The sequence below is a fragment of the Melanotaenia boesemani genome, chromosome 8 (genome assembly GCF_017639745.1).
Source record: "Melanotaenia boesemani isolate fMelBoe1 chromosome 8, fMelBoe1.pri, whole genome shotgun sequence".
Lineage (NCBI taxonomy): Eukaryota > Metazoa > Chordata > Actinopteri > Atheriniformes > Melanotaeniidae > Melanotaenia > Melanotaenia boesemani.
The window spans coordinates 11,734,643-11,761,911 of NC_055689.1; the positions used below are offsets into that span (position 1 = coordinate 11,734,643).

At 37.6% G+C, this 27,269-nt stretch overlaps 1 protein-coding gene across 8 annotated transcripts in view; it reads left to right on the forward strand.

Annotated features, from left to right (window-relative positions):
* Positions 1–27,269, forward strand: part of ctnnd2b (catenin (cadherin-associated protein), delta 2b) — a 170,677-nt gene that overhangs the window by 26,139 nt on the left and 117,269 nt on the right. For all 8 annotated transcript variants that reach the window (XM_041993031.1, XM_041993033.1, XM_041993035.1 and 5 more), the window contains exon 2: positions 13,799–13,935. In XM_041993031.1, the coding sequence (XP_041848965.1) occupies positions 13,804–13,935 (132 nt within the window). In that variant the 5' untranslated portion in view covers positions 13,799–13,803. The remainder of the gene's footprint in view (positions 1–13,798; positions 13,936–27,269) is intronic.

The window sequence follows — 27,269 nt, forward strand, 5'->3', positions numbered from 1 at the left end:
AACACAGAGAGGGAAGTTTTTTTTTTCCATCTCTGCATCTCCACAGCTTCACACATGCTGCAGTAGTACAGCTGATCCTGCCCACATCAAGAGGACACTGTTTGCAGTGGAAAATAAGGCAGGAAAGCCTGTGCTGAGTTGACCCATACCATACCATGCCGTTCCATACCATATACAGGAAAAGCACCGTATGAGGGCCGATTTAATGAAAAGGATAACATTAAAATTGTGTTAAGCATAAGGTTGTCAGTTTGTAGAGTCAAACGTGTGTCAGGGATGAGGCAGCTTTTGGAAAGTTTGCTGAATAATTTTATTAATCTTTGTTGGTCTTCAGACCTTAAGAAATGCAAACATCAAAGTGCAGGAAATTTAGATTCCTTAAGACTGGAAGTTTTAGAGCCTTGGTTTTCTGGAATAACTGACAGGATTAAGCTGTATGGAAAATGGATGAATTAATACCATTATATTGGGTTTCCAGCGCTTTAAATGTGTTTTAATTATAACTGTCTGTAAATCTTCTATAAAGGTGTCACAGCTGTGTCTTGGCCACAATGTTGACGTGTGGACAAGTAGAAATAGAGGGAGGACACGGGTGGCAACTTCTGAAGAGGCTTGTACAGTCTCTAAATAAAACAGCTGGCTTGGCTCATGGAAGAACTCCGCTAATTTAATTCAACTGCTGGTGGTTTATTTTAACCTGTGTGAAATTAAAATTAGGGCTAAAAAACTGGAGCCATCAACCAAACTCAAAAAACTGTGTAAAATGGTACTGTCTTTACAAGTTGTACAGTCCAGTCACATTATTTGGAAGTGTCTGGAAAAGTGTATTTTTACACATGGCTTCTTATCAGGTGGGACAGTAAATTTTTGGAAGGGTATTAAAGATGTTTTATTTATTTATTTTTGCTTTGTTCAGTGTCATGCTAAAAAGATCTGAAGCCACAGCAACCTTTAGATGCATTTGCTATAAAAAGACTTTCTATAAATGCACTGACTGGCTTTTAAAATTTTATTTATTTATTAGTTTCTTTGCCATTTAGCATAAGATCAGTCAGTAGACAAGCTCTAAAATCACAGGTGGTCTGATGTCAATGCTCACTGTGTTGATGCAGCCTGGTTTGCATGTTAAGGAGCTCTTGTTTTTTTTGCTTCAGTTCCACGAAGAGCATGAAATGATATCTTTTGGCCCAGTGTTTCTAAATCCAGGGCCCGTATTTATCAATCATTCACCCTATGAATGATATTTTAAGTACAAATTAAATCCAGATTTATGAAACATACAGAGGCCAGTCGTACGCATGTTAATAAGCAATCAGCTGATAAATCCCACATGTTCTAAATCATCTACTCGTGCCATTTTATGGCCTTTTGCATTCATTTAACAGATATAGAAACAACATGTCCTTTTAGAAGTCACACTGAAATCGCCTGCCTGTGTTTCTCTTTGGAATGAATGAAAAAAAAAATTAAATTAAATATTAAATAATAAAAAACAATAAATAAAAATAATAATAAAAAATTAAAAATTGAAGCACACTTTCAAAGATTCACATGCAGGAGACGAATATTATTTAACAATCATCTGAAACAATATGCTGCATAAAAATAAAAAGGCATACTGCCTGATAACAAACAATGAAAAACAGAGAAGAAAATAAAAATTCAACACAGTCTTGCAGAAACCAACAGAACTTCCTCCTGGTATTTTTTTTATCCTGTCTGTCTGGTCCTCTTTGGTTAACCGTGGATGGTTTTACATGTTTTATGGAGATGAAGGAAACTTGATTTGACGTTATACAACACACACATCCCCAGCATCATTGCAGCACTCTCCTTTCATCTGATTTTTAATTGTTCAAGAGATCTAAATATGTTTTGGTCTGGAGAAAAGATGCATGGTGTAATGCAGCTCATTGATGGTCAGAGATTGTCAAACCACTTGGATATTCACCAGAATAGTAGTTAATATAACTTTGCAACACAGATCCAAAATAACAGTAGAACATGATCCCCTTCAGGAAGCGGCATCTGATCAGAAATGATCTCAGCGATCAGATCTGCTGACACTTACAGAGGAGCGCTGAGTCTGAAATATAATTTGATAACCTCAGATCAATGACCCACTGCCCTGCATGTCTTAGACATGTTCTTACTCCAACACACCTGATTGAGATTAATGAACTTCCTCATCAAGTTCTTTGCAAGCCTGTTAACAAGCCATTCATTTAATTTAGGTGTGTTAAAGTGAAATGTTGCATGATAGTAGTTCTTGAAGAATGGACTTGGGCACCCCTGCTTTAGACTCTGTTTTCTTTCCATTTTTACTTCGTGGTACAAATCATTGTCAAGACATAAAAACATAAAATCCATTTCTTCTTGTGCTTAAAAAGCATGCCAGCTATTTTCACTTTGTGAAATGATGCTGCAGTTGTGTCTTTGGCTTCTCTTTTGTTGTAATTAGTCCAAAAATTCTGAGTTTCATAGTGAATTCTGCTTCTTCCCTATGCTGAAAATAGCTAATATCAGTATCATTAGTTGAGAGTCAAAAGTTTAGCTTTAACTATAAAATCCAAACTGCAACTTTAAGAAAGTTTTAGCTGAAAAAATACACAGATTTTTTTGGGGATGCCGTTATACTTTAGAAGAGTATCCTCTTTGGACCACAAATACCTAATCAAATAATTATTTTCTATATTTTATTATCAAGGCTTAATTTTCCAGCTGATTGTAAAAGTGTTTTTTTTTTTTTTTGTTTGTTTGTTTGTTTGTTTTTTGGGGCTGTAGAATAAATGACCTTCCAAGGCAGGTGAGATTAATTTGAAATTCTGATGCACTCCATCTTATAACACTCAATATTTTTGTCATCAAAGCAAGGTGTATCATGTCCTATACTTGCAGTTTGACACTGTATTAGAGAAAGTTTGAACTTCAGTGGGATTTTTTTCCTCAAAAAAAAAACAAAAAAAAAAAAAATCTTTTTGTGGTAAGTAAAACTTTGTTGAGTCATGGGAAAATAAAAATGTATGGGAAACTCCAGCTGTGTCCTAGTTCAGGTTCTACACACTTTGAAGTGCAGATTTGTTGGCTGCGTACATCATCGTGGTGGGGCAAGCACTGTCCCATTTGGAAGGCGCCTCCAAATCCACCCTACAAACCTGCACTCCGTTTGGCCTGTAACGAAGGCTGCTGGTGGTGCATCATTTGTGGCCTCTTTTCTCTCAGAACTGCGTTCGCACAAGATGATGGCGAATGAGCAACAAAGCTCTGAAGAATACTTTTGTTTTTTTTACCTCACTTTAGTAGCAACGTGACAAAACCAAATACATAAAAAACATGTTTGTTAAAAAGTGGCATTAAAATTATTTAATATTTCTTATTTGTGGATTTTTAAGGGGTTAATGAAGAGTGAACCTGCTGGAAAACAACAGAGCCTTAGATAGCATTTGTTTTGTTTTGTTTTTTTGCTTTTTTTTTTACATTATTACTCGGTGTTAACATTCACGAAAGTGCCCTATGATATGCAAACAGTAATTTCAAAGGTTTTGATTTGACGTCCTGTGGGAAATACTGGTCGGCTAGGTAGGCTGACTCATTTCATGTACAGTAAGCAGACTTTGAAGTGTGCAGAGTACGGAGGACACTCCGTAGCCTATGTAGTCTGCACACTTCGAAGTGTGTAGACCCTGAATTGGGACGGAGCTTCCATTGCCTACAACTATGTTTGGAATTCAGCAGGCCACAGGAGAACAGTATCCTCATCCTCTCTTTCCAACATATTCAGGGGTGGGTAGAAAAATTTTATTCTTGCCATAGCCGATGAACATTATCATATTGTTTCTAACAACATCCAAGGATTACATAACAGTCTTACAATAATAGGACTACATTTTTGGCACACTGATTCTGAGGTAGTGAAATTTAGTTGTGCTTATACAGCGCTCTTCTAGTGACCACGCAAAGTACTTTTAAACATACACATTCATACAGCACTGCTTTTGTTTGTTATACTTAAATTTAATCATGGTTGTTGATGTCAATGTTTTAAAGGGTCTTGAATGAGTACAATGTTCCGACATTTTAGTTTTACTCTGGCTCTTCTCAAATTTCAAAAACATCATTTGCACAAATATACATTTGCACCTTGTTTCTTTGGAAACACGTTTCTTTATTGTTTAAGTTGCGTGCCACATTTAGATTAAATTTGCCCAGTTCTGTGTCAGTATCTGAGAATAATATGGAGTTGTAAGTAAGTCTAAACAAGCAAATTAGCATAGTGCTGGTCAAGTATTAATCAAAAGGTTTATGAAATGTTATAAAGCATCATCAAACTTTTGTCGTATCTCAGCATCTGTTGCTGTTACAGGTTTTTTGTTGCCCCTCCCCCTAACCTACAATTGTAGGCTATTTGCATATTGTTTTTAGGGGAAAAGATATAGTTGTCCCTGGAACTTTACATTTCTTTACCCACTAAGAAATGACTGTAAGCATCATTAATGTCCATACTCAAAATAGATATTTAATAATAATAATAAAAAAAAAACAGAGTCAGAATCAACTGTATTCACTCAGCCCGGCAGTAAGATAACTACATCTGCAGTTCTCGGAAGTGGTTCCGCAAGTGTTTTCCTAGTCATCTAAATGGCTTTCTTCTTCCATCCTTTTAATAATACATCTTTATTAAATAATAGATTTTTATTGTGGTGAATTGCCTCTTAATGTTTTGTCATCAGAGCTGCTATCCTTAAGTGATGTTCTGAGCCATTAATGCTGTATCACAACAGTGCAGCAGGTACAGTAAGTGTTTGCAAACACATTTGATAGTAGAAATATCCATTGGTATCTAAACTTTTACCACAGGAAGATTTTTATAATGATTTTTATAAGATTTTTATAATGAATAACCCTTTCCAATGCTCATAAAGCCATCTGCCATTGTCTGCTAGCAACAGCTCTGTTGTGAAAAGACTTATCTCATATTCAGACAATCAGTGACGTTATCACAGTGAATCCAGACAGATATTTCAGGCTGATTAGAACTGAGTGAGGCCATTTATACCTTTTAATATTCACTTAGAGCCATGGACTTTGAAGATAGAGAACATGACTGCTTGTCATTGTTGAAGTAAAAATATCAAAGAAATTGATGATGCCAGTTTGTGCTGTTAATGGCTCTTGCTACTAAGAGTCTATACAGCCAACACGTGACTGAGATCTGCATCTGAGAGTTTTCCTGCCTGACTGCTGGTACCAAACAGAGAGGACAACGCAGTTTATGTTGAAGGAAAGAAATATGGTAACACAGTGAGACTTGTTGCTGTCACTTATCATTTTTATGTAGAAAAGGGGAGCTTTAAGGCACATTTATGCTCCCTTACATGAATAAACAGGGACGTTTGTCGTCTTTTACGTTGCCATGGTTGTTAAGTCATTCCCCCACTAGTCGGCAGCACTGAGTTCAGAGTTCACTCCTGCAATCCATTGTCAGTTTCAGACGCCAGTTGGTGGCGGTATTGCACCAGTAGTATTACTCTGTTTTCTGCGTCAAGCGGCGGATAGCTGGTGTCCATAAAAATGGATCTAATTATGTGCATAACCGACACAGGAGACAGACGAAACTTTCGTCCCTCCATCTGCATATCCTTCTTGGGCCTTTACACTAAGAATCCATAACACATGACAACAGTCAGCATTGCAGAGGCTTGAGCTGCATGTTTTTTGTTTGCACTGTTGCATGCATGGTTAAGTCAAACGTCAGAGTTTAACCTCACAGTTTAATTGGATCATTTTGCCTTGCTGCAGTATACATGCACGGGAAGAAAATAGAGTTATTGACTGAAGACATTTTACCGCTATTATCGCTCTGTGAGAGATCATCATATATGTGATTAAAGCGAAATTCATTGTGAAGATGTTGCCTTCAAGTTACTGAAATGGTGCCTTAAGGCCCATTTATGCTTGACGCAGAAGACAGATATGCAGATGGATGGACAGTTTTGTCTGGTTACGCGCAGAATTTGGTCTGTTTTTAGGGAACTTAGCTATCCATTGTTTGACGCAGAAGACGGAGCAATACCACTGGAAATCATGGGGGCAGTGCTGAGCAGAATAACTCAGGGAAAGGGAAAGAAACAAACCAGAGAAGAAGAAGAGAATCAGGAAGGAAAGAAAAAAGTAGAAGAAGAATGAAGACGAGCACAACTTTAGAAATTGCATGCACTTCTGAAGAAAGACTATATGCGAATGTTCAGGGCATGTTGGGCAGTTAGAAAAAAAACTTTATCTGCATTACCACTGCCAAACGGTGTCTGAAACTTATGTCGGCTCACAGGAGTGAACTCTGAATTTAGCACTTCCCACTAGTGGAGGACTTGACTTAACAACCATGGCAGCGACGCATGACAATGTTTGAAACAGATGTCACTGTTTCTGCACGTAAAGGAGCTCAAATGGGCTTTTAGTCTGATGATGCAGCAGTTACAAGACAAGAACTCCATTGGAGCAACACAATACAAACTAAGGATTGAAGAATGATGCAAAACAAGGAACTTTGGAGTATGTATAGGACCATTTGAGTGTAACCAAGTACATATAGATGCAGGAATGATGCAACCGCCAACTGCATCATTTGGAAGTGTTATTATGGTTTTAAAAGTATTTGTATTTTTTTTTACAAAGTCACAGTGGTCTAAGCCTAACAGCACATGGTGTGCAGAGTAAAACACTTCCAATGTCTCCAGTAACTACTGTTGTGTTCTTTGCAGTCAAACTTATTATTTTTTAGGCTTTCAAGTTGGTAATGATTGGTTAAAAAAACACTACACGTAAGGACAATCCTACTCAATAGATCATAACTTTAAAAGTGATGAGGCAATATCACTTGGCTCAACCTCAACAAGTAGCCAAATGTTTCAACTGATGTCAGATTAGCAAAAGGGATGCATGTCTAAAAGCTGTTTAACTCTAACCTTTATTCTGTAAATTCAGTTAAGTAAGAGGGATTCATGCAGGGGCAGTGTGCCAAAAAAAAGAGGTCTTGACCCATGATGTCACCTACGTTGCTGTGTTGGCAGCTCAGTTGCAGGTAGTACTGTATGTGGTGACACAGCATTAGTAGATTTCTTTTTTGGTCCCTTGGAGGCTGTGTAACAAATTATGACAACACAGACCTGCTTGTCATTGTTGAAGTAAAAATATTACATTACAGTTTGGCCTAAAGAAACAAACCAGAGAAGAAGAAAAGAATCAGGAAGGGAACAAAAAGTAGAAGAGTGAAGACGAGCACAACAACTGTAGCGTGTTGGGCAGTTGGAAACACCGCTGCCAAAAAGTGTCTGGATAATTAATCAATTGACATAGAAAACCATCTCATTAGCAATATTGGTCATTGCTAATAAGTTACCTATTGTAACTTTAGGGGAAAGTTACTTATTAGCAATGATAGCAATGACCAACATTAAGTACATTAACCCTAAATAAACACTGAATGAAAAGAAATGCATGCTGCGAGACCAAAACAATGAACTTAAAGATGCTAAAATACTTCATGGTGCACTGCTTAAATCAGATTAATTTATTGCTGTTGATTAATAAAAGGTATCACAGTAGCATGAAGCAGCTATGGTAAGGCAAAGGTCTTTATAGAGGTCCAATCCAAATGTAATTAATTTGGCTGTTTCTAAGGTTAAAGAAAAATCACGGCAGAGTCGTTTGAGATCAGAAAAAATCAAGTACAGCTGATTTTGGATGCTGAGGTTTAGTAAACACAATGTGACACAGACAGTGCTAATTGCTTTGCTAATGTAAGTGTTTGACTGTTAATTCAAAGGCAGACTGGTGAGCACATGGCCTAGACAAAGGGACAGATGACTGGTAGAGAAAAAAAACTATACACTGCAGAGAGTTTTAATGAGGCAACAAGGGACTGTCCATCAAACAGTTGCTATCTCAGAAGGGACGCACAAATACAAACACACGAGCATGCTTTATTCGTTTATATACACATGAGCACACACAGAGGAGTAAAAACACAAAAATCATGCATTCAAGCACTCGACACAGCGAGAAGTACGACAGTAAAATAACACATATTTACAAACATATTGCTGGTTTGGCACTGATCTGATGTGTTGTGTCTTCACCAAAACATGCCGGTCTCAGACCGGACGGATAAGCTTAAAGGGTGAAGAGTTTAAGCTAAATGTTCCTCATGTCAGTCATATCATGGCTAGCTGCGTTCACAATGCAACAGCAATATCAGAGATTACCACTTTCAAATGCAGAGCTAAATACCCCTGCATTATGATGCTGAAATATAGACCTAAAAAAAAAATCCAAGATTATGCTACAGTGAATTAAAGCCTTTAGGCATAATCCATATCCAGAGTCTTGTCTGTAGCTGGGTTGTGGGCCTCTATAACCTAGTTCTGATGGTTGTTATTGGGGAAAGCTGCTTTGTACTGGTCAGTTGTGTGATGAGAGCTTGGACACGGTCTGTTGAGTTGACCTATATTTGGCTGGCTTCCCTGTCTGCACAGTGAAAGACCCGAGCTTCTCTCATGTTTTGTTCTTTAGGCCAGTTTTTGAAATTTCCCTCTGGGATAAATACAGTATTTTTTTATTTAATTTCTGTTGGGCATCTGGGCATCTTTCTCTGCCATCGCCCAGATATCTGTTCAACTTCAACCTTGGATGTGTTGTCAAGTGGAAAGTAGATTTACATAGATTTATACAGTGTAGAAGCAGAATTTCATCCACTGTCAGCATACAGGAATTTATGTAGCTCTGTCATCCAGTGATACTTTGCTTTTATCATCATGCTCATAATGTCAGTGCTAAAATGCTTTCAGCTTAATTTTATGTCTTAACATCTTGGAAACAGTTACTGTTGTTTGGTATAGACCAAAGTAATGACCTGAGTAAAGTAGGAGATAGAAAGATCACACAAGTTTGAAGTTTTCTTCTGTCAAAGGATTTTTTTTCAAGTTAGATGATAGTACTGTAAAATCACTCGAGTCATTAGGATTCATCCCCAAGGAATGAGAAACTTCTATTAGACTTAAAAGAAACCAAGACTGATATAATTTGTGTGGATTATTACATTGTTACTGGCATTGGGTGTAAAGTTTTGATATTTAAAAGACTCATGTGTCTTTCTTTTTATGTATTAAAGAAATATTTGCACTTAGGGTAGGCTAATGTTGTTTGTTATGCACAGAATGGCTCCACTATGGACCCCTCAATAGGATAAATATACCTTCTGTTTAGCTTTAGTTTGAACTGAAGACCTTACTGGAAACATACACCAAGATGAAGGAGATCAGAAAAGGGAGAGCAAGAACTGGGCAAAAGAACTGCATCTGTGATAGTTTTTAGTGGTAGTCCAAGACTTTTACTGTTGCTTTGATTGAGGACAATTCCAGGCTGGTTGGGGTATAGATTCACTGGGACATTGTTCATTTGAGCTTTGGATATTTTGATTTTCAGGTTTGAATAACTAAGAAGAGTGTTTTATTAAACAGTCACTAGTCAGTCAGTATGACAGTCTGTAATTAGACAGATCAAATGGGACTTACAGCACTTTGATAGCTCTCATTTATATTTTACCTTGAGTGGAACAATATCAATAAGGATCCAGTAGCATTCTTTGGCTAAGAGCTGCTGTTTGTTCATTGCTTGTGAATATAGAGCCTGGCGGTTTTGACACTTAATAGGCCTTGAAATAGGCCTTGATTACAACAGGCAACATACTTTAGCTCTTTCCTGTTAGCTCTTGTTAACAAATGCATCAAACAGATCATGGAATGACGATTGTGCTATGTAGAAATATTGTGTTGCCTTTCAAATATAAAGAGCTAAAAGCAGTCCAATTAGGTACCTGATGACGTTGATGCTGGCTAGTAAGAGTGCCCAGACAATGCCATAATTCATAAGTTAAAGTTAAAGTAATTGCTGGCAGTTCTGTAGTTCCAAATGTGTGAAAACACAAGATGTATTTAAATAAGTTAAATATTTGTGCTTCTAACTAAATATTGTAGCAGGAGAAAGTAATTAGAAGATATTAACACCTACAAGTCTTAATCAGAGCTGATTTAAATTTCTTTTAGTTCCGTAGTTTTACGACATACTTGTATATACACATGTATTCTCCTACTCAGAACAGTCAATTTTAGATGCTCTCCCTCCAAAGTAGATGAATTTAAAAATGCCACTGATACATTGCAAAGTGAATGGTGAAAACAAAGCTTTGCATTTTTTCAAAAGCACTTTAATGTTATCTAACCTGTCTTTCTTGGAGTCCTTGTAAAGGCACTGCTTTGCAGCAACACTGCAGTTCAAAATTATATCTATAGAGAAAAGAACAATGAATACAGACATTATACGCATAATAGGAAATAGAGATGTGGTGTATAAAGCCGGTACAAACACAGTAAACACATCATGGCTTACCATTTAAGGCTGTTTAAATAACTCTTGTGACTAAATGAATTAAAAGATTCAACATCAATGATAATGTTGATGTAATAACTCATGGTTATGTGGTCATCTCACAATGCAGCAGGTCTTCACGCTGATCTACTGAATGTCAGTTCTTTAAAGTGTCTTTTAGAAGGGATGCTTTCCTTCCTATTTTTTTCACTCTTACAAACAGCAGTCATGTGGCTGGAGTTAGTCTGTCTCTGTATTTTAACACTGCATGCATGACTCACTACAGCTACAGTAACTGTTTGATCAAAGGAAACTCTGATTCTTCTGAAGTAAATTGGAAACACTCCAACTAGTCTATTGAAATAACATGTCAAGTAATCTAAGTCCATCTAAGTGTTCTGATAGGACGTTTAAAGGGGATGTTTTTTCTGGTTTCTCCCCCGTGGTGATTTGCTTTGAGGATTGTATTTTTAATTTGATGAAGCTTGTTAGCTGACAGAACAATAAGGCCACACAGTTTTTATTACAGAGAGGTATTTGCCCCACAAACAATACATATCTAGAAACCACCTCCCCCCCTTTTTTGGAGCAGTCCGACAGGTTAAATAAGACTGGATGGTAGATTAAATAAAATCTGACAGCTTTCTCCATTTTGAACGGTCTGACTCTTTGTTCTGTCAACAGTCAGCACTGTCAAGACTGTTTGTGTGTCAAAGTTCACTTTAGATGCCTGCAAGCAAATCAGCTGATCTCTGGGATAATTTCTTTAATCAATTTTAGGAAATAAAGAGAAGTGCAGTGTGCTGTTTACCCGCAGTGGGGACATCTGACTACAGGGGCCGCTGTCCATCTAAAGTTACAGGTTCCTGCCTCAAGTCTTAAAGACAAGTGTGCTAAACAGTGACCTAAATCACACGTAACCACATTTATTATGGTTAGTGGATGTTTTCTGCTAACCAAAAGCAAAAATTAGAAAAGAGGAAAATGGATTTGGGATTCAGTAGAGATAGGAAGAGGGATGAACACATTAGGATTTGTGCAAGCAGCAGTGAGAGTGATGACATTGTGTGTTATGTGACCTCAGAAAGAGCAAAGATGCCAAGAGCTGGGAAATGTTCGGGGCTTGTTTTAAAAGAAAAGTATTGATGGTACAGTTGGATAGTGGAAAAATATGGAAAATTGAACTGATGTGAAAACATGCAGTGGTGTGGTGTGTATGTGTGTCTGAGAGAGAGAGGTACAGTCCATGCTCAGAGTATGGGAGGGGAGGGTGCTTAAAGAGCTTAGGTGCACTCTAGCGTTGCAGGTTCAAATCCAACCTTTTTGGGCCATCCTCTGTCTGTCTGTCTTTGCTGGATTCTGCCTAATGAAGTAGAAATGTGGTGGAGTGAAAGGCGTTAAAGCAGGTCAAGTGAAGAGAAGTGAGCAGGAAGAGATGGAATGGGAGGAAATCAAGTTTAGGAGCAGAAAGGCAACAAGAAGGGGGAGGATGCCACTGGAAGATGCATTTGGGGGAAAAAGAGGACAAAGTTTAGGCAAAAAGGTGGATGGTTATGAAAAATTTAAGTTCAGAAACACTGATAAGGAAACGATGGATGGAGAGGGGTGGAAACACTCTAAAATGGAAGACATGTAAAGCCAGGTCAGCCTTCATTGACCAGAGATTGTTGCCTAGCAGCATACAAGAATAGTTGTCTTATTTTCTCTTCCTCATCTCCCAACATCCTCCTACTCCTCTTTTCTCCTCACCTCGCCTCCATCTCTCTGCTGCCCTCTCTGTGCTGTCATTCTCACTCTCCAGCTTCCCCTTCTTTCCACTCTCATCCTTCCGCTCTGCTCACACGCTCCACTTTTCTAACAGGAGCTTCCCACAGTTTTTATGTATGTGTGTGCAAATTCCTCATGGCAAGCCTTTCATCTGTGTGGAAAGCTGGCTGATGCAGCCGTTACACCAGCTCTGTGCTGCATCAGGATTACATGGCACATGAGGAGTGCATGTCCACCTACGTTTGGTCAAATACAGGATGACACATGGCATTAAGTGTTGAATTTTTTGTGTGTCTGTGTGTGTGACAGTCCTGTTTGTACTGGGTTTCTTAAAACTGATAAATGTAGTACCAAATTCTCACTTTTCGGAATTAAGTGTGGATGTTGATGTGATGAAACAAAATGATCTCAGCAGATCCCTGCAAAGGACTTGATACAGTCAGAAAACCTATTATTTCAGGGGGCTGTAGCTGTAACAAAGAGAAATATTAAAGTATAATCTCTGTGTTTGACATACAATAATGTGCAAAAGTCTGGAGCCACCTTTTATTGTCATTTGGCATACTTTAGCCTTTTCGTACTATTTCCTTTCCTTAATAATGGTTTCTTGACAGTCACCCTTCCATGGAGATCATTGCCAATGAGTCTTCTGTGGATAAACTGAAGGTCCAGATGCATCTCTCAGGTTCTGTGTCCAGTCTTTGCTGGATTTTTTTTCCTGTTTCTTATGATCATCACTTTCAGATACTGTTTAAAATTGGTTCCTTGCTTCATTGTCTTATGCGTAGATTAAAAACACCCAAACCAAGACTATTGCAGCCTTTCCTGTTCAAGGCTAGTGGGTTTTTCATCATTGCTCTGTGGGCTGAAATTTATACATCCAATTTACTATAATCACCCAGAGGAAAGGTGTGTCTCTGGACAACATAAAGAGATAGCATTACACTGTGCTGCTGCTGTGTTTCTGATCATCATGACTCTGAGATAATCAGGATGGTTTACTACGTTTAACTGGACCACAGACACCAGCCCTACACAAGCAGAAACTGTACAGTACAAGCTAAATTTTGCATACACCTACCCATTTCTCTTACAAGAATATCTTCGTCCAAACGTTTGACTAGCAGAGTTCAGTGGTCTAACAAATCTCAACATCCATGAGCAGTATAGTACAAAAACTCCATGTGCAGCTGAACTAAAGTGTCTGCCACTGGAGGCCCTCTTATCTCCCATTTTATCTCTCTATTTGATACTTATGATCAGAAATCCTAATCTGCAATCTCCCTTGGTCTTATCCACACAGCAGAGCACACAGGGTCATTTCAAAAGATAAACTACATGAGATCCACCCCGACCTTACTATTGTTGTCATTGTTTTGTTTTTTTGTTTTTTTTGCCTGCATGGGGATGTAGAATGTGGTCTCCTTTGATCATGGTATGATGGTTCACACAGTTCCGGAAAAAAAGAGAGGTTAAAAGTTGTCTGACATAAAATCTGTTTTCACCAACCGGCCACTTAATTTACTCATGTACTACTACTTGTATGTGTGTGCATTAGGCAGAGTATATATGTGACAGCATATCTTCATGTGTCTTTGTTTTCCAGGAGGTATGCCAGTACCTGAGGTGGCGTCTGACATTGCAAGCGCCGCCGCCATGTTGAGCCCCGTCCTCAATGCCTCCAACGGAGACGGCTCGGAGTCTGAAACCACCTCTGCCATCCTTGCCTCCGTCAAGGAACAGGTTAGATGTCTTTGTGCATTTGCATCTGTGTGTATGCATGCACAAAAAACACAGAAGGTTGTTGCAATTAATGGAGGATGAATACTAGAAAATAGGGAAGATAATTCCTCCATCCTTTCATGGCAAAACAAGGTGACAGTACACAGTAAACACAAATGATGGGATACCCAGCTAAGCTAGTGTGTCACAAAAATGTCACCTCATCCTGATCCGTTGGTAGAGAGCTTTAGGGCCCAGTTACCTTCATTTGTCAAATACTGAGCAGCTTTGGTGGAAAAACTGCAGGTGGCAAGGCAACATATAGGAGACTCAGTCACCTTGATTTTATTTCCAGTACAGTTAAGATTAGGCTTTAGAGCTAGAGTCTGTTTGATGTTCATTATATATTAATGAGGGTTAGAATATTCATCACGGTGCTTAGATGTTTCTGAAAGTGTTCATTTTGGGGGCCTTTTGTTGTTGTTGTCTTGTATGTTTTTTTTAACTGTGCTTTCAGTTTTGACTTGGAGATAAATGCTGTGTCTAAGGTGTCCTGATTTTGAACAGTACTAAATTTGAATGGTATTTCCAGAAGTATCTGTTGGTGGAAAAAAGTATTCACGTGTCATTTGTGTTACTTTGCACAATATAGGTTTTTAATATGTAAGACCAATCAGTTTAGTATAGTCTTTCTAATAAGTGACAAACCTTTTTGTATTTTTCTAAGTACCTGTTTCATGGACTTTCTATAATTTGCACTGTCAGGTAATTATAACCATATTTAAACATTAACTAGTGGCTTATTGGTTAAAATTTTTAATGCAGAAAGATGTCTGAATCTGACACTGCATGATACACTTCAAAATATCATTAGTAACTGGTGAAAATTCCTAAATATGTTTATAACTAAATAACTGAAACTCGTCGTATCTTGAGAGCAGTCAGAGCACTCTCTGTTTTGAGATTCAGGGAGGATTTCAGATGAGAAGCTAAGCTAACAGCTTCTCAGAACAGGGCCACAGAAGAACCCATTTTCAATCATCTACAACAGCACAAACCTTGATAATTTCATATTAGCCTTAACAAACATCATAGGTAGTCATTTTTACCAGCATCGCTGTTGCATAAGTTGTTTACTTTTATTGTTTTCTTAACTGAAGAGCATCCTTGCTACTCTCATTACTGCTTGCATGGTGGCTGCTCAGTGTATCCCTCTGCCAGTCACCCTCAGCTGTCAGACTTGTTGGATAGCTTTCTATTGGAAAATTGCTTTACAAAGAGTTCAGATATGATAAGTATGCTTTTCCAGGCTTTTAATTAATTTACCCCCTGTATTAAAATTAAACAAGGAAAAAAGTAAGGAAATCTTTTTTGCTCAGTTATTTCTCCCCTTAAATAATACCAATTAGTGTTGTATTTTATATTATTAGCAAGCCTATTTAGTCATCTTTACAATAAGGCAAAACATGTACAGATTGGGAACTAAACAGATAAATATGTGGGAAGTGCACCCCAACAATGAGCTAAACTTTTGTTTGTCGAACAACCTCTGTATGAGTAATAAAGGTCAGGATGAGTTCTTTCTTTGTAAAGGGTGACGCTGCTGCACTATTTTAATTATTACTGCTTGTTTTTCTAGAGAGAGATTAAATGTTTGTTAAAATTCAATATAAAAGTATGTGGATGGAAGACTGAGACACAACTAGCTTTGGAAATATTTCCTCTGTGGAAATTTTGACATGCTGGTAGCTGAGTATAAAGTCCATGGCATCATTATGTTTTGACCCCTGCAGAGCATTAATGCACTAAAGTTCATGTTAATCCATCCAGCAGTTGTTGAAATATTTTAATCTGGACTAAAAAGTTGAACAGATGGACCAACATTGTCACCCCAAGAGCTGCAACATGACTGTGTTTAAAATTACTTTCAACCAGCTTACTCTACAGATAAGTACCAATAAACGTCAGTAACATCAGATTAAAAAATATGCCAGTGTTAGATCCCATTATGTGCTTAAGCTTAAATCTACATTAGATTCTGTTTACAAATCTTGGGGAGTAGCCTACTTCTGAACTTGTGTGAAGCCTATTGTGGCTCCAAAGGGAGCTGTAGGAGATCAGTTGAATTGCCTTGCATGTGTCAGTAACAGTTGGGGCTGAAGACTAAAAGTCTGCACGGCCTCCTTCAGCTGTACGCGGACTGCCTGCCTGCTTGCATGCAACCTGAGGGATTCCTCCACTTTTTGTTTTTGACAAGTCAAAATAAACAGCTCACACTGTCAGAACTGCATGATGGATTATGATGGTTTCAGAACGGGAAACGACCCTACCCACAATCAGAAAGTCACACATGAGCTAGTCAGGTACACACACACATCTTTACAGATGGTCTAGAGCATGATAATGGCTTTATGATGAGAATGTGTAAATTGAAAAAGGCTGAATAGAGGAAAACAGAAATGGAGAGAACTGTTTGATCGGAGTGGAGACAAATACACAGTTGCTCTTTGCTTCTCCATCTCCAACCTCCACAAGCTCTGTTTCTTATATTTCATGCCCCTTTGCCATGATGAAGTTATTATTACATTTTCAAGCTAGCCATTAATCATTTCCTTTAATACTTGTTTTTGCAGCGTATAATTTTTCAATATGCTTGGGCTGGTGCCAATGTTTGTTACCAGGCTATGAAACAAAAGAAAACAAGGCATGTAATTCTTTTTTAAAACAGGGTACACAAACACAGATTCTCACACTGATACACTTCCTGTTCATTTTAGTACATGAAGACAGGGTCAGGCATGAGAGACCAAGAAAAAGCCTCGTGCACACTTCAGTACACAAACTCAGCCTCTTTTCCCTGAGCTGACTCACACCAGGAGATCCCTGCTGCTGTTTTCCTCTGTTTCTTTCTACCCACGAGATTGATTAGCCATTCAACGTTGTTTTTATCACATCTGTCAGCTTTTGTCTTCATATCGTTCATCATCTCTGCTGTCATCATAGATGATATTGAGGGAAGCTCAGTTTGAGGTCTGTAAGAGTTTCATTCCAATGTGAAGAATCTGACATAGTGACTTACTGAGCTGCAGACACAATGTAAGTGACATGGGTATTGATTAGCTGTCTTTTGCTTATAGTTTGGTAACATTTGATAATCCAGGAAATTCTAAAATATCAGCTGTGAACATATTTTTTAAAGGGCACATGGCATGCTTTGTCATGCTTTCTAGCTTATCTGCAGTGTTGAAACATTAAATGATCACCTTAAACTAAAGGCTTTCTGCAGCTTGGGTACTGCCATGTCGTTCCAGGATTTCCTTTTATATTTAAATTCACCGGGCAGTGTGCACTAGAGTGTGCATTATCCACAATGCAGCTACTTTAAAAGCAGAAGGTTTTGCATTGTAAGGAACATCTACTGACTATTACAGAGTGGGACTCTATGGCTATTTAGCATGTGTTGTGAAGAATGGACAAATGGATTAATTGAAAGGCTAGCAAAAGTGATGAACAGACATCAGCCAGGGGACAGCAGCATTTAAGGGCCACTTTTCAGACCAAGTGAGTGAGGATAAGCAGTGAACTAACAGGATTGGTTCTTGCTGACTGACACTAACTGACATCTACCTGTACAGAGCCAGGCAAGCATTGGCGTTCAGACCGATTCCTGGCTAGCTGCTCACCCACCCAGTCCTGTCCTGTTAGACAGCAGCCATGCTACAGGTGACAGCAGGCGCTAGCTGTTAGCCACTTTTCACCTGGCCAGGGCTAAGAGAGCTAACCAATCAACAGTGAATGTGCATCCACCTGAAGGCCATCAAGCACGCACTCAGCTAAAGGAGTCCCAGAAAAACCTCCCCCACAACAAAAAGAAGTGATCGGAAGGGTCTGCACTCTCTGCATTAATGCATTGTAGCAGTGATCATGATTCTCCAGTAACTGCCTGCACATGCCTGCCTTCATCTGGAGCATGGTTTCTGTCCTACTGCCAACAGGAATTTCATGTGTATGGATATGGATATTTTCACCCAGTGCTTAGGGAACTGACAATAAAATGTGTGGGCATGTTATTTCACTGGGCAACCAAAATAATCCATTTGTTGCTAATAAACAAGGAGTTATTCACACAAGTAACTATAATTTGCATTTATCAACCCATAATGCACTTCACCCAGTGTGTCCAAATGAAAACATTTTAGCCTTGGTAACAAGAGTTTAAAAGCAATATTATCATTCTATTTTGAAAGTAGATGTTTCTTTTGCTTCAGCTGGCATTTAACCACACCTTCAACATCTTCATCTGTTAACATGGGAGCATACAAAGCTAAATATATTCAGATGAGCTGAAAGACGACATGATCAGTAATGTTGCACAACTGCATGTTATGAGCACATTTCATCATCCTGCTGTAATCTTTGCAGTAGTGATTTGTTGTGCTGTTCACCTACATAAACATTCTGGATCAGAGTGTCCCAGTTCTTTAATGCAAATATGTAAATATTCAAAAGTCCCATTTGCAGTCAGAACAACCAGGAGACATATACTCAATATACTCTCCTTTTGAGGGAAACAGTTTCCAGAGGAGATGTTTATCCCTCATTCTGAAATAATTACAACCTGTTTGGAGTTATGGTGGGTGCAAAGCGAAATTAAAGGTATCAGTGATTGCGAATTAATTTAATGAAAATGATCATGCCAGGTTTACTTCAAAAGAAGTCCTAAAAAATGTTCAATGGTTTGATAGTGTTGCATTTTTGTTGGCTAGGATTCTGTGTGCTTTAAGGAGGTTGGTTTCAGAGGCATAAAATACAGGTGGTGGTGAAAATGTTTAGACATGACACTGCAGCTGATTAAACATACTGCAACCGATGGCTCACTGTGGAGAGCAAATACTTGTTAAAATTTAACATCTGTGACAAGTTGATGTACAACCATGAGTGCGTAACATGTTCAGACAGCTGCAAAGATAAAGTTTAGATTTATTTGTCGGAGTTAACTCTCCAGGTGCTGTAAACAATCTGTTGTTGGTCATGTTATAACTGATAACTGCAAGCAGTCCCTCACAGAGGATCTATAAACTCCTCACTGAAGTTTCACTGCGTCATTATATCAAGGACAACACTAATCAACATTTTCGCCTTGATTGAAATATGTAAAAGGTCACTAGATGGTTTGAAATTCAATGTCGTTTAAGTTTCCCAGAGGAAAAATTCTAATATTTGATTTGATTTCTTTTTAAATTGTCCATCTTTAATCTGGAACAGTTGAAAATTGCAGTGTGTAACAGGCTTATCAGGTCAGCACATAAGTTCAGGGCAGATCTCTTGTGTCATCTTGAGATCAAATTTCTCATTTCAAATCAAACATGCCCACTTTCTAAACTTAAATGATATACATCAGTGTGCCACCATCACAGGAGCACAGGAGCACACCGATTTCAACATGTAGTTCAAAAGCAGCCCTGAGGCTAAATGTTGCTTTACTTGGCTGGAGACTCTTTCACCTAATTTATATGGACGTCTACATATGAAAAACTTTTACTTGGATGTTTATGTATTCATGCTGTTAGGCAGACTGACCTATTTTTATCTTTGTCCTTTTAGTCTTTTTTTTTGGGGGGGGGGGGGGTTATGACCATACAAAAAGTAGATTAAAGCAAGATTTATAATTCGTAATCTACCTCTTATTTTTATGTACTAATCCTGACGTCTCAGACCTCTGAATCAATTAAGTGTCATTAACGCTGTCAGTTATTTATATGTATTTAATTTTAGTGAAATGTGCATGACTTGTTTATTCCAAGATGCTGGCCCACTGAAATTCCTAAAACTGATGTACCTTTAAACATTCCAACTTAACCTTCCAAAACCTGAAATCCCCCAATTGGGGGGCTCTGAGAACAGATGGTGCCAAACTGTGCAAAAATTGCTTTTTTGGAGAACTCACCTGAACTGTCTGCACTACAAACTGTAATTTTAATCTGCTTCACTAAGTCAGAGTTGGTCTTTGCAGAAATAATGTTCACATGTACTATAGAGGTTCAGAGCGACAGCTGCATCACTACAACAGGATGTTTAGATTCATCCTGAAAGTGTTGTCTTCTTTTTTTTTAGGTGAGCCTGAAATTTTTTTCCTTTGTGCTATATCTTCAATTATTCTTCACCAGTAACAGTCAATACTGGTATTTACACATGTTAGCAAATCTCACAAGTTTTCCATTTACTGTGACTCCAGAAGTATTCACATAGACCTTGTGGTTGCAGAGATACACTCATTTCATTATGTGTAAGCAGTTTTTAAGGAAGAGGCCTAAAAAACTGGCAAAAGGCTCACTAACGAACTAACTAAACTAAAGTGACTATTTTTAAAAAATAGATACAATAATAAATAAAAACAACAAAGCTAAATGCTTATTATGTTCCCTGTTAGACAAAGCATGTTAGACCCTTATTCCAGAAATAGAAAACACATTACATTACAGCAATAACCTTCATTTCCTACATGCTGCTAACATGACCTCCTGCTGTGTTTCTACAAGCTGCACCAGCAGTGAAGCATAAGTTGGAGGAAAGGGGGGGAAAAGCAGGGAGGCGGGGGTGATATTAAAGTCTGTCTCATGAGAGAAGAACAAAATTGTCTCACTAGGACTTTCTCAAATCTGAGTTTTAAGACAGTTGGGGAGTTTCTACAGCTTGTCAGCCACTGGATAATTAATGTGCATCATGCTGCTCGGTGGGATGGTTCATTCTAATCAACATCACAGCTGAAAAGCAATTCTCTTGGGCCTGACTTGTAAGTTATATGAATCTAAATAAAAAAGTTTTTCATGAAGTTAAATTAATTGGTGTCTATATTTTTGCTAGTTTAGCTCATTTTGGTTCATTGCTTGCTTTTAAAATCTGTTGATCAGTTTGTCCACACATTTTACCAAATACTTTTAAAACATATTAAACTTAAGAACAACACATTAAGAAAAAAAATCACACGATTAGAGTAGTTTTTATTTAAAGAATCAGCCTTATGTTAATTATATTTACACTTGATGATTCATTAGGTTGTTTTATTTAGTTTCTCCTCTGCTGCGTTGTGATAATAAAGGGCCTTTCCTACGCACTGCTACTCTCTTTATTTGTTTATTAAGGACTAATTAAGATTTGTTTAGCATTGGCTAACTCATTAAATTACCAAAAATAGTTCTCTTCAAAGTTCTCAACAGAGTTAGATATTCGTAAGAAGTTGTTTCAAAGTAGATTAGATATTTATTTTATTTCACTTCTTATGCAAGGGGACATGCAGAGGAAGGCAGAGCAGACTATTAGTAGGATTTTGGAGGAATTGTGTGTGTTCTTTATTAATTGATTTCTAAAAATATTGGTACTTAAGAAACTTTGGTGGCTCATGTTTTTTTTTTTTTTGTTTGTTTGTTTGTTTGTTTTTTTCATAATGACTTAACAGAAATGAGACAATATCTCTTAGTCCCATTTCACTGCTATTTCATCACTCACTGATACTTTGTAAGGGAAATGTTGTAGGCAAGTTTCCTTTTAAGACATTCTTCAGTGTAAAAGTGTAAATACAACCATACTTATCAAGAATGTAAATATGCTGATATTTACCCCACTGGTGAAATATGGTTTGTATCTGAAACCACAATGTGACCTTTTCTACAGAAGCCAAGTAGGTCTTTTTTTGCAACAATGACTGGTCAGATGGGACTTTCCAGGCACATTTTCTTAAGCTCAGAAAGAGTTTTTACTTACATTTGGAAAACACATAATAGAAGAGACCTAGCAAGTGGCCATAAGTCACGATTACGCTGTCCTTTGATAGAGATTATGATGCCAGTGACTTAATGATGGAAACCAAAAATCCAAAGGTGTTTTGCACCAACTTCAGCTGCAAAATCTTCCATCTGCTCCTCTTTTGACATGTACAAAGAATCATAGGTGCTTTGAGAATCCTTGGATGCATAGTTACATCTTTTCACTGAGTAAAATCTTTCCAAGTCCTTGACATCTGAATAGTCCTTCAGTGAGACTTGATGATGTGGCATCATATCAGTCTTTCACCGAGACTATGGGTGTAAAGCTTTTTAGGAAGGTTTTTTGGTTGCAAGACTGCACTGTGACAGGGACTGAGTGGATAGACTCCATCCAGCTCTTTGCTTGCATCCATGTCTGGTGTATAACAATCTTAGATTCTGGTTTTGTTTATGCTTTCTTCAATCCTCTGCATTTGAGCTTTTCTACATTGACTTTATAATAGCAAAAGTTTTCAAGGTTTAACTTTTTAAATCTCCACATATAAAAGAAAACAGTACACAAAGAGTAACAGACACTCTTACTGGTTGCCTTTCATCCATCCACAATAGGAGAAAGCAACGCTGTTCTTTAAATTCAGGTTAGGAGTAAGTTATTCTTGGTATTGTATAGAAAAATGTGAGCAGAATTGTCACTTCATTCTGTGTTCATGGCTGCAATAGCTTGCAGAGATATTTCTCCTGTTTGTGTTCAGTCTTAACTTTAAGGATGAGAATAAATGTAGTCATAACAGCATCCAGACACGACTGCCGCAATACAGAACTTAACTTGAAGATTTTCTTTTCTGGCCTTGAAAGTCATTCTTGGTATGTTACCATAGAGAGCAAAATGGAAGCTAAATGATCCGATTTGCTCCCATTTACACCTGACATGTTGTAGATAAACATACATACATGTATATTTGACTCATTTCTTGCACCTTAGAAAGATAAGAAAAATCATTTGCAGGAAAACTTGGTGATCCATGTACATTTTAATGCTTATAACGAATATTTGCATCTTTCAAAGTGGATGTATGTTGTCTGTATTTAGAAGTGAAAAGCAGCAACAGGGGAGACAGAGCAGTGCATCATGGGTAAGCACAAGAATGGCCAAGGGGCTCTTATGTTTGACAGCTCAATCTTTTTTTCAACTTTTCCTCTGTTACCTGCCACAAAAAGGAAAAAGGTGATGGAGATTGACTGGCAAGCGTGTGTGAGTGTGTACCTGTGTGTTTTGAGTCTAGCACTCCAGACTTGTGATGGGCTATATTATGCAAAATGGAAGAGCAGATGGCTGACACTGCAAAGGCTGGAATACCAAACTTGTAATTTGATGAGCACAAGTCTAGCAGTGGATGCTGATTATTTCATTACATGCAAATGAAGACAGGCAAAGATGCAGCAATATGAGCTGGGATTTCATCTCGTTCATTAAAGAGCACAGACGATTTCTTTCTAACAATTTTTTCTTATCTCTTCTCCGAATGGCCCTCTAGCCACATGAAAATATCCTTCACATTTAAAGCTCTATTCCTGCTTATGTATTGGGAGAATCACTGATTAGCATAATTAAAATGTATTTATCTAATTTCATATCTAAATTGTAATTGTTTTATTAATCAGAATCTTAAGCAATGATACAAAATGTTCTATATTTTGTATTTGTTCCATAATGGAAAGCTTATATCACTGAGCAAACTTTTTCATGGACAAATGAAGAGATTTAAAGTTGCAGAAGCAGAACACCGGTACCAAATTATAAACTACTTGTGGTATAATCTTGCTGTAGAAAAGGAGTTAAAATATATAGTCTACAAACTTGTTAGTCTCCAGCTGCTCTCTGTCTTCTCATGTTGGCTGGAGGTAAAGCTTGTCTCTCATACATACAGAATGTGCATGTTAACAACTGTCCTTGGTCAAAGTACAGTATATTCTCTCTGCTCGATTCATCTCTGACGTTAGTAAGATAAAAAAAAAAAGATATGAGCATTAAAAGAGTTTCAGCATGAATAACATTTTTTTTAGATTTCCTGCCATACTGTCATCCTACAAAACAGTACAGAGCACATTAGGTTTAAATGCAGGGATTCAAGTTTGTCAAATTTAACTCAAAACCCAAAAGCTGAACAGAAGTACCTGCATGCGCAAGTATATTAATGGAGGCTGGTTTGGGATTTTTACAGCCAAAATGATACTATCTCAGTTTGTTAGCATGATGGAAGTTCTGACTCAACTCTTGTATTTTGATCATTTGGTAACATATTTAAAATCCTAATAGTTCTTATATGAAAAAAATGCCTGAGCATCCTATTTAATAGCAAATTTATTTAAATTAAAACTGCAGCTCATATTGTCCAGAATGATCTCTGGTTGAACCAAACTGTATGCAGATATATCACCAGCTAACAGTTATCATCATTCATGTGTCAGTGCATCGACTCGGGTTTGCTGCAGGATACTTTGTTAATGAGATATTTAAAAGAGAATAAATTAAAAGATTGTCTAAGTTTTTGTCCCAAGATTGGCTCAGGTTCTGCTTTAGACTTTTAAATGCTGTGTAAACAACCATCGTACCATAGTAGCATGATGTCTACCTTCTGGTTATATCCACAGGAAGCTGGATGACCCAGTATATAGGTGATTTCATCCAATGCAAATACCACAGGGGTGAGAGTTCTCCTCCCGTAACCTTGATTCTGATGCTTTTAGTTTTTAATCCAACCATTTAGGAAAACATGAATTGGATTTATTCCTCACATAAGTTGGATAGTACTACCTCAGAAAATTAAAACTTAATTAGATACTAGATAATACATAATTAAATAAACGTGACGTTGGAGGCTAAAACTTAGTTACAAAAACATAAAAAGATGAAGACAAAAAAAACAAAACATGTAAAGCGTTGGATTTTTCCTTTAGTCCATTTCTGCTTCTCAGTCTCTGATCATTTCCTTAATCTGACTCCCATTTCTTTCTCGGACCTTGGCAGAATTGGACCACTTGTATCCTCCCTATATATACTACCTTTGGGCAATATCATCAGAAAACACCCAGCTCGACATATCAAAAAAACAAATTAGTCTCTAAATTTACAGGACATAAAGACCTAGTTCACCTGTAATTTTCTACTTTCGAATTTTGGCAAAACTGAGGTAACTGTTTTTGGTCCTAAAAACCTTAAAGTCATTATATAGCTATAGTTAATCCTGACTGCACTGCTCTATATTATAGTTGTACTGTGAGAAAACTTAGCCTTTTTTTTCTAAATCAGGATTTATCTTTTAACTCTCACATTAAACAAGCCCTCAGGAAAATTACAAGCATCTTGTCATAATTTCTGTTGTAAAATTGGTCCATGCATTTGTTACATATAAGACTGTCATGCCACCTTAGATAAGCCTCTCAGTAATTCCAGGAAAATGCTTCAGCTGATTAAAACAATGCAGCCAGAGTACTGACCAGTACCACCAGAAGAGATTATACTCTACATATTTGTTCTCTTCTTCTCATCACATACTAAGTTTTTGATAGCCGAGCTGATAACTTTTAAACAACAAAATAAAATAAAAGTCACAACTGTTCTTTTTATTTTTATTTCTTATTGTTTTACGTTTTAATGCTTTTAACTCCAGTGTTTTCCTCATGTTTTCCTCATGAGAAACCAACACACTGGGGGCTCTGCCTGCTCAGTCTGCAGGGTTGCTCTTGTATCAGTCTGGATGGCTGGGGTCCTGCACTGTAGCCCTATGGCTGTGGGGGTGTCCCCAGCCTGCCGTGATTGAAGTGGTTCATGTGGTGGTGACCGCTGTAGTCATGGGTGAGCTGGCTCCTGGTGTTGATGGCTCCCCAAAATAGTGTTTCTTCACAGCAGCGTGAAGCTAGATGTTTATTTTTATTATAATTTTTCTACCTACATTTGATTAAAAGACAGAAAATGGGGCTTAGAGTCCTAATTTGGGTAGAATAGAGAGGGAGGGAGAAATTGGGAAAATTGGGGCTGGGGGGGTTCTTGTGTTTGTGTGTGTGTGTGTGTGTGTGTGTGTGTGTGTGTGTGTGTGTGTGTGTGTGTGTGTGTGTGTGTGTGTGTGTGTGTGTGTGACTGTATGAAAGAGAAACTAAAATATCTTGACATTGCTCTGTTAGACTTTGTTGTGTAAAGGCTTATTTTATTGTATTATGCATAAATTGTTTTTATTATGTAAGGCGCTTTGTGTTGCTTTTTGGCATGTGAAGTGCTTTGTAAATACAATTTGATTAATTTATTTTAGTGCAAATAAGTGCAATGTCAAGATGTTTAAATTAATGAACTATCCCTTCAGAAAATATTATGAACATGAAATTTCTTGAAAAAAATTCCGTCATTTCAACAATATTTAGCCTCAGTTTATCATTTACACAAGGATTAGAACTAACAAATCACAATTTATCTACAAAATCACAAAACATTTAATCACTGGTATCTGGAACTGAAAAATACAGTATTTCACATTGTGATTAGATTATGATTATAGTGTTTAAAGTTATTTTAGTACGTACCTGTAAGTGTCACCACCTAAACTGACTCACCTCATAATACAGCTAAAGTGAGATAAATTACAAAATATATAACAAATAATCCCCTGCTGTAGAGCCTTTAGACTTAATTTAAACCCGTTACCTGGTCAGATGTAGGACACAGACTTTGTAAAAAGCTTAAAACATAAAGAAAGAGCTTATATACGCTACTAGACATTTATCTGGTGTCAAGTCCTAGACCTCCCTTCATATTTAAGGTTTAATTTGCACTAAAGCAGAGGTCTTCAACAGGGGGTCTGCAGAGGTACTGCACAGGGTACTGAAATTTTTGGTTGGTTGGACAATTTTTTTAGTTTCCCCACATATTTAAATACATATTAACATGACTTTACCATATCATAGTGCACGGATAAATGGAGGCAGAAGATGTTATCTTTCAGACAGAATTGCACACATTCAGTAACACACAGGGACGATTTCAAGCTGGGCACCAGTTCACTGCACCAGACCAGCCTAGACCAGTTCCTTCAAGTCTCCTGCACACAAAGAGGAGACCCCACCCCTATTGCTGCTGTGACAAGAGTACACAAGGCTGCAGTTTGCATGCAGACTGTCAGGTATCTGTGATTGGCAGAGCCTATTCAGTTACTAGCTGACTAAGATACCAGACTCAAGGACGTACACTGTAATATTATTTAAAAAGAAGATACATTTGCAAAATAAAGATGACTAAAAAATTGAAAGAACGTCAAATATATCACCCAAGAATCTGGTGCGATCACATCAAAATATATTTTCCTTAAAACACTGCAGCTCTCATCCACAAAAACCAGCTACCAAGGCTAGTGTACTATAGTGCTAACTGTATGGAGATTGTTATGAGGAAAAATGGACAGTTTTGAAACTCAACTACATGAGCACAAAAGAGATATCCTCCACCTCAGAAACCACCGGTTAAATACAAGTGGCGAGTCTGCAACTGCTGCTGATGTAGCAGCTGACAAGGGTAAGTACAAATGAGAGAAGACCTGAAAATAT